Below are 8,621 nucleotides of genomic sequence, written 5' to 3' on the forward strand. Positions count from 1 at the left end.
GCACAAAGCAAGAAAGAGGTGACGGTGCTGCCTGGTAGGACACAGGTAAAAAGGAATCCAGTATAAAAGATTCTTCCCTGACGCTTAGTCAAACATACCTCCCTAGTCATGTAGCTACAAGGGCAAAGGAGTATCTGTCACCTGGCAGTAGGTAGGTAGTTTCACATTTCAGGGGACAAAAAGCAGAGTACATAGTTTAATAACCATAATCTTTCAGGAAAGTCTTACCTCTTCTATGTCCTCGGTTAGACAGTATCAAAGATGTACTTTCTGAAATGCTATTAGTGTCACTGTAGTCCACAGACAGTTGTCTGTAATCTTCTGTTGACCGACTATAATTCATTAATCTGGACCCTTTGTCTGGAAATAGAAAGGAAATGTGGTGAATCACACACTTTAATTATAAATCATTGTATCTCTGTGATAAATGACAGCATAAATAATATTTGGCTTGACTAACTTTTCATAGTTCATGTTTGTCTGTCTTTTAACCTTGACTTCAGTTCCTTAAGGACTGAAGAAAGCTTGGTAACGTAATTCTACCTCTGGCCTTCCATAATCTTATTCTGTCTCAGTTATCACAGTTATCAACCATTCCAAATAAAACAAATCTAATATATTAATTGTATTCTGCATGCTTAACTGAAAGGTTGCAAAGTCAGATAACCTAAAAAGATCTCCTTTCTTATATTTGGAGGCCCAAAACCTTCAACTATAAGCTACTCTTTCTGTATGCTAAATGGATGCCTAGGCACCATCCATTGTCAGAATTGGCTGCAAAATTCCATTAATAATAGGCTGGGATTATTATTATTCTATTAATAATTGAACTTATCCCGGATACATAATCCTTGGATCCAAGAATTGGAGTCTAATAGGCAGCGAAAGATGGGACCATCCCTTTGGGCAGCAGCGGAGTTTTCACCAGCTTAAGCAAATATGAACCTATAAGCTCAGTTCCTGAATCACTGTGATTTAAGGGTGCATTGGCTGTATCTTTTCAAATGGATTTCTTTTTCTTGTGATGAACACCTAATAGAGAAGTTGCACAGAAATTTAACCATGTGCTTAACTCTAGCTGAAATTAATGGATAACATATGTGATTTGCTAAGCAGCTATTGGATTGTCTGTAGGCTTAATGGTGAGGATCCAAAAAAACCCCTGTATTTCTTGGGTCAAAGTCAACCCTTTCCTTGTCCCAAGCCCAGAGATTTCCATTAAAGAGAGCAGTCTAATCAAGATAAAAAGAGAAAAGAATTCTAAAAAAGAACTAATCTGAACCTGAAATCCATACCTAGTTACATTTGGAGAATTACTGATGGATAATAAAATCTTGATTTTAATCAAATGAAATGTGAAATCAGTGTAAGTTGGCTTATATACATGGTGAGCAGGATTTGGCCTTCTCTCTTGAAATTACTCCAGCAATACATGTGTGAAATTACAAAATGTGTTTTGAATAGAGAAATGGAACTAAAATATTAAAAAGAAACTACAAATCTTTGTTTGAGTAATCAAATGTGAAGGATAAATATATCCTCTTTAATGACCACAGGATATCATCACAGAATCCCACTCTTGATCTCTGAAAATACACTGAAGTGTAGAGAGCAAAGAAGCAGTGCTGAAAGCACTTTTGTTTTATATGCAGTTCTTATGCAAACTGCTTTAAGAGTCAAATATGTGCAAGATGATTTGTTATCATTGCTTCACAGCCTTCAGATTACTGTTCTTTGAGAAAATAAGGAACAGAGATCTTGCTGACTTGCCTCAGAGTCCTTCCATTATTAAGTCATATAAATGTAAAGCAATAAATATCCTATTCAACGCTACATATAATCAGAGCAACATGAAATTAGACAATTCATCTAGCTTGGGAGAGAATCAGAAAAAGCTGTTATCTGTATTAGGCATTTCAGATTAGAAATTTACTTTACCTTGGTGAAAATTCATCTGGGAGAACAGTGGTGAGGTGTCTGGTATTTTCTCATGTAGTCTCTTCCTTATCACATGACTTCTATTAAGCTGAGAAGCTGTACTATCTTCAGTGGCTACTCGTTCTACCTAGAAAACAATGGTACTGAAAGTCAATGTCACGTGATTTGTGGACTTCAGACACTCATTAGGAAGTGATCCTTGCCCTTTGCTGATTTGCATTTTGTAAGCAACTTCATTTCATTGGGCAGGCTTCACAAAGAAGGACTGACCTTTGAGGGCTTTGTAGTTTTGTGCTAGATGTGTTTAAGGGACACTCTCTGTTGCAGTGGGAAATAGAGTAATAGCACAAGGGAAAAAGTCCCCTCAGAATGCTAAGGAATGCTTGTTGAAAGCAGAAGAAATATTTGAAATGTGTTTCAGTTTCATTCAGCTTGTCAGCAAAAATTGTTTGCTGATATTTCAGAACTTGAAAAAGACTCAGGTGCTCACTTATTAAGACTTCATAGTCAGGCAGGGTTGTACTGTAAATGTTCACCACCAGATAAGGAAGTTAAACGAAATTCTCAACGTGGTATAAAAGTGTTTCCTTTAAATATCACAAAGAAAGTCTGAAGCCAAAGTGGTGATGGGAAAATCTCTCTTGTGTAAAGTCCATTCATTGGCAAATATGAAGTCCATGTAGAGGTTAAGATAGTTTCAGCTGTTAACCAAAGGAAAGAAGATACTGCAAGTGCAAAAGCTGGATTTCTATAATATCCCAGGAGTGTGGTGTAAGACATGATTTTGTTGCTTCTTTAGCTCATACACATACCCACTCAACTTCCTGCATAGAAGCCTAGAAACAAAGCTAACTTTAACTCATACAAGCATACACTGAAAAGGTGATCATTAAGTAGGAGAATAGTACCTACCTCAGTGGCACTTCCCAGGACAAATTGGACCATTTTCTTTATGTAGATATTTGCTGGTAAGGAAGAAGATTCCTTCTGATGTGCTTCACATACTTCCAGAATTGACTCAGGAGAAAGTCTTTTATGTGGCAGATCTTCACATAGTGTTAGCAAAAGACTGTGTAATTGGTCACTCAGCTGGAGGGACTGAGTCAACATGGAGGTACAATTAAATCACACCTCACAGTGGTCTGAAATCCTATCTAAACTGGGATCAGAAACTTCAGTAAGGCTTTCATCATGAATGAGAAATGGGCACTAACTTTCTTTAGACATGGGGACAATTCTGGACAGGCAGTAAAGCAGCACTAAGTGGAGTCTCTAATGGGATATAGGATAGCCTTGAAGGAACTGATATTTACAAGGAGAGTCATCAGTCTGTATAGGAGCTTCCAGGGGACAGCCAGCAGCTCAGTCTGCTCCACATCTTTGCTAATTAGACTGTGCATCATGAAGATTCACGCAATAAGCATTAGCTTAAAAAAGTTAAGGAGTTATGCAAGGCAAAACTGTTGCCATAGAGACCAAATACTGACATTTTAAAGGGTCATTTAACTTACCTAAGGATCTTTTCCCTTCTACCATGTATACCCTGTTAAAGCTAGTGTCTTCTGAGTTAAGAGCATGCAGTCAAAGTATGGGTATAGAAATGAAGCGAAATTTGCTACAAATTTTTGTAAAGATTATGAACAAACAAGAGATGTGAAGTTTCACTTAGCGATAGAATCTGTCTGGAAGTTTTTATTCCATCATCTCATCCATTCTTTGAAAAAGCACATGTGAAGCACCAGTCTCATGTGGAAATGCTGATTTTCTTTCAGCCCTACCTGTCTTATTAGGAAATTTCTTATTATGGTCTTTGAATAAGTAATCTTTACTTTTAAAAGAAAAATAAAATTAATCTTAATAGAAACAATTCTGCTTTTCAAAAAGGAAAAATAAAATCAAGAAAAAGAAAGGAAAGCTGAGAGACCTAACTAAATTCCTTATCTGCATGAATTGGTATTTTTTATAATGTCTGTGCCTTTATACAAGCATTCCAATTAGTCATATTTTTTTTAGTGGTACAAAACTATTAGCCACTTTTACTGAAACTTCATGGTACACTTCTCAGTCTTTGAGCACACCAAGAGTGAGATAGAATAAAAGAAAACAAAAATGTTTATATTACTGGCCTGGTTTGGAGGAACCTGATAGTCTGCTGACCAATAGAGCGTCATTCCTAAGGAATACACCAACATCTGTCAAAACAGAAAGGGAGACCCTTTATGAGATTTTTATACATAAATCTTCCTAGTTGTAGCCTGATTTGTTTAACATGATAGAAACAAATTTTGACAGTAGATACCTGGTATGCTGCATTAAACCTCACAACCTTGTTTTCACAAGGTCTTATGAAGATCTTTTTTGTAGAATACCTCACCTTCATTAGTCCAATGCGCTGGTTTTTATTCTGTCTGTGGAGTAATTCTGGTGCACTGAAAGGGATAGCTTCTGTCTGAGATGCATTGTTTTGGAAGGACAAATTTCCTTCAGCAGACAGTAGTATTGACCATGGACAAATCACACAGACGGCAGAGTCTGAAAAATGTTAAAGAAGATAATGGAGTTCTTGTAGAATTCAGTGAGCTGAGAAAATCATATTGCTGGGGTCCCAACACACAGCTAAATCCATCACTGAGGCTTCCCAGAGACATACTCTGAAGTCAGTGTAGTCATATTCTTTTATGCCTAGCTGATTTTGTCACCTGGAATTAAGTGATGGTTAAAGATTTGATTTCTATCTCTCATAATTCTACATATAAAAACCAATATATTGACTTTCTTAGATTTCTGAAGCCTAAGCAATCACATCCCATCTGCAGATTCTCGTTGAGATACTGTCATATTTGGTAGATGCAAAGCACAAGAGCATGTCAGAAGAGTAGAACACTTCTTCCAATACAGCACGAGTACTTTGAAGGTGACATTTGAAAAAGAGCTGAAGTTAGGTTCCATTAAGTTACATGACCATGGTACAAATTTCTGTGGTGATATTTTCTTCTTCCGTGTATTGCTTGTAGTGTTATCACCTTGTAAGCTTTTGGTTAAGGGGGAACATCATTTCCAGTTATCCTAAGGGAAATTTTGTACCAGGCTGCAAGCATGAAAACTAAATGAAAACTTATTCTAGGTTCTACTAGTAATGTGAGCAGTCATGATACTTTGTGTTAATCACATTCAGTCCTTCTGGCTACATTTCAGCTCTATTAAGACAAAGAAAGGATATTTTAAACTAGGGTGTTTTCAAATGATAAACATAGACCCCTGAGCCTGTCAGGGTTCTGAGGACACTGATGGCCCTTAGTGGCCCCAAAAGTCTCACTTGGACCCTACCCTCAGCCTTGCCCAGTAGCTGGTTGCTTCTTAGAAATTGTTGAGTTCTCCTTAAAAATATCCATGGCAGACCCAGTGGTCTGAATCAGAAGTAGAAGCAGGAGGATGTGCAGTCTTCTGCAAACACTCCACATATGCATGCATATGTTAACAGAATGTGATGAAAAATGTCCAAGTGATTCAGTTAAAATATCATTTTAAAAGCATGACAAAATGTCTAAGATTTATTTGTTTACTTAGAAAGAGGAAGATCTGCATTAACAATGGAAACATTAGGGTACAATGTTCCTGGAAATATAGGTAAATATATATATATTTTAAAGTTGGCTGTTGATCCACTCTCTTCAGTTTAGGTAGGGAGAACAGAGACTATTAAGATCTCCATAGGTGAAGATTTTGGAACCATGCTGTAAATGCTTTGGTATTTTTACGTTTAAAAAAATTATATATTAAAACTAAATGGCTACTTAATTCTTATGCATGGTGACCTTCACACTGGGAATGTGGAACTAAGGGCAAAAGTGTTGAGCTGGGACCTTACATACTATTAGGACGCTTATATAGCTGGAGTACCCAAAGATTCAAGACTTACAGGCCATATTTACAACAACTAAGACATTTATTTTTTAGAAAATTGAAGGTCTTAAAATTATCAGCTTTCCTTTTCCTTTGATCCTCCCCCATTTCTGTAGTGTTGTGTTCAGATACAACTAGAACATGCTAGGAGGTGTGTCTGTTTTAGAAACAGATAGTCAGCTTGATCTTTAATCTCAATTAAGATTACCTGGTTTTGTGTAATGTTGGCCAGCCAACCAGTCAGAATGCCAGCCTGACCAATCAGTGCCCAAATACATTGGAAATACTGCTATACCAGTGCCAGGTCTAGCAGATCAAGTACACTGCAGCACAAATGTGGCAGTATTTGCCCTGAGAAGAGCCTGATTCCAGAAACAATATGACTGCAAATATGAGAAGTGGAGACAGAGATATGGCTTAGTTAACTGGGCTGTCACTGTGCAGACAGTTTACTTTCGCTGTCCTCCAAGAAACTGGACCACTGGGAATTTAGCTTCAGGGTGAGTCAAACTTGGTATCACTTCAGACTTGAGCTCTCTGAAGTCATGATTGGGCAACCTTGCACCACATCTATAAGCAGCTTGGTCCTACATCCCTACTTCTTGTTTTACTCTTCATCTTCTGATCATAATACCCTAAATTTAGTGCAGCACAGAGAGCATATGCTGATTATCTCAATCCAGTAGACATTCAACAAGTCTCTCTTATTTTATTTTTATTTTTTTTTAATAAGATCTGAAGACTGTAGGGTTGGCTTAGTGTCTGGCATGGAGGTAATAAGCTGTGATGGACCTGAGCTGAATTTATCCAGATAGATATCTCTATGTTGCAGTCCTTTCCGTGTTCCTAGTGCCTGTATTGTATGGCTAGATTACAGAATCACAGAATCATAGCAATTGGAAAGGACCTTTGGAGACCAAGTAGTACACTAGATATTTGAGAACTGGTGATTCAGTCAGTCTGACATAGTGGTCCAGTCCATTAAAATTTGGTTGTTAATAAAAGTTCACCCCTCCAGCTATAGCAGAAGTTATGTATCACTTGCTTAAAAGTCTTTTACTGAGAGATGGAGGAGCCATGTGAACTTACTCGTCCTCTTCCTCTCTCAGTTCTTGAAGGACATGATTCTAGCTGGCACTGCACTTTTTGTGTGTATGTTGTTCAGACATTAGGAAGGGCAACTCTGTCCTGTTCCACCAACTATAGCTCTACTTTAATTTACTGCCTATGTGTAACTTAGAAAAAAGTGGCTGCGTGAAGACTTGCATGTTGGCACAGCAGTTTGCATGCAAACCTAGCTGCACTGAAAGGTTTCTCATGTGTATTAAAAATATGCTATATTGCCTTTAGTGCCTTTTGTCTCAACAAACAAACAAGCAAAAACATGAACAAACCAACAGAAAACAAAACAAAACAAAATGAACAACCCCCTCAAAGCAATCATCTCAATTCTGAAATAGCTTAAGAGGGAATTTCTAACAGTAAGATACTTTTCAGCTAACCTTTGTGAAGGTCTTCCAGAAGCTGCAGTGTGGACAGGTACAAGAGTGCCCATATATCTTCTTCCTCCAAAGGGCTTCCCTTGGCCCACAGGACCTCGGCCAGTGTTGCACAGGAGCTGCTCATGCCTGCTGTAATAGAAAGCAGATTTGGACCAGCTAGAGTAGACTGAAATGCTTGTAGCAAGCCATACTGGTTACAGCTGAGCCCTGCTCGCACGATAAGAAATCTTTTTGAACCACTATTCTTCTTTGTTCACAAAAGGCAGGAATAATTTATCCATGTCTTCATTTGAGTAAAAGTAAATAAAGGAGACTGAATGACTTCCGGTTATATTTCTCAGCCCTTTCACTCATCGTTTCACAACATTACGTGGGGCAAATCATTTTTACTCAGGAAATCCTTTATGTTCTGTTCAGATTTTATGAATGGTTACCTGAATGAAAGGGCATTGATTTTGCTGCTTAATTGGGTGCTCTTGTCTATAAAAACACAACTGTGGTAATCTAAGAGAAAAAAGAATGACAAAGCAAAAGAGATGCACTGTAACAAAAAGGATTTATAAACACAATTCAGCAACTGTGTTTCATTCATTGTTCAGCAGGTTGATCAGTAAAAGCTTGTAGACTTACTGGATTCACTGGTTGAACATTTTCGTGGTCTGACAGCTAAGACTTAAAACTTGCAGTTCATTCTTACTAGCATACATATAAACTTTCTTAATTTCAGTGAACTGAATTAAAAGGTAATTCCCTCTGCATGCTGCTGAATAGCAATGCAGTGGTTCTCAGAATGCTGTCCCCTGACAGGTGCATGACAATTGGTGTAGTGTGGGAGACTGTTGACCCTCACCATCTCCGTGTTTTTTCTCAGCTGCAATGAAGCATCATGTTATTTAGAGGAAGGCATCCTGCACTGAATTGTAATTTAATATTTTACAGATTGGAAGAGTATTTTTCTAATCTTAGGTAACCAGACATTTCCTTGTGATTTGAAGTGTCAAAGCTTTTTTTCCTCAGAATGTTTTACCATACTAAGTATTGTCAAAGAAGGTTTTGTTCTTCATAAACGGGCTTTGTATTTCCATTTCACCCGTTTCACATTTCAGTAACGTACTAATCTAGGTATAGCTGCTCTAGGTCTACACATCTGTAGGGAAAACTTAATCCAGGTTTAAAATTCACTAACAGTTTTTGTAAATAATTATGGTTTTGCTGTTGCTATCCTGTAACAGGGATCCACATTGTATGCTGTATAAATAGAGGCTTAATGAAAGAAGT

The 8,621-nt window shown here is 37.6% G+C and overlaps 2 protein-coding genes across 6 annotated transcripts in view; both read right to left on the reverse strand.

Moving 5' to 3' along the window:
• The window catches only part of FRMPD2 (FERM and PDZ domain containing 2), a 53,488-nt gene extending 51,479 nt beyond the window's left edge, over positions 1–2,009 (reverse strand). For all 5 annotated transcript variants that reach the window (XR_006939537.1, XR_006939538.1, XM_015288430.4 and 2 more), the window contains exons 1-2: positions 1,939–2,009; positions 229–360 (exon numbers count right to left, since the gene is read on the reverse strand). Coding sequence is in view for 3 of the 5 variants with exons in the window: in XM_015288430.4 (XP_015143916.2) it covers positions 229–360; positions 1,939–1,954 (148 nt within the window). In the remaining 2 variants the exon portion in view is untranslated. The remainder of the gene's footprint in view (positions 1–228; positions 361–1,938) is intronic.
• A 1,772-nt stretch (positions 2,010–3,781) lies between these two features.
• LOC121111225 (FERM and PDZ domain-containing protein 2-like) lies at positions 3,782–7,469 on the reverse strand. Its single transcript, XM_040703162.1, has 3 exons — positions 7,344–7,469; positions 4,313–4,470; positions 3,782–4,130 (listed from the first exon to the last, which is right to left on the reverse strand). Exons 1-3 carry the CDS (start codon positions 7,465–7,467, stop codon positions 3,975–3,977), a joined length of 438 nt encoding a protein of 145 aa, XP_040559096.1. The 5' UTR covers positions 7,468–7,469; the 3' UTR covers positions 3,782–3,974.
• Between the last annotated feature and the right edge of the window lie 1,152 nt (positions 7,470–8,621).

The sequence above is a fragment of the Gallus gallus genome, chromosome 6 (assembly GCF_016699485.2).
Source record: "Gallus gallus isolate bGalGal1 chromosome 6, bGalGal1.mat.broiler.GRCg7b, whole genome shotgun sequence".
Lineage (NCBI taxonomy): Eukaryota > Metazoa > Chordata > Aves > Galliformes > Phasianidae > Gallus > Gallus gallus.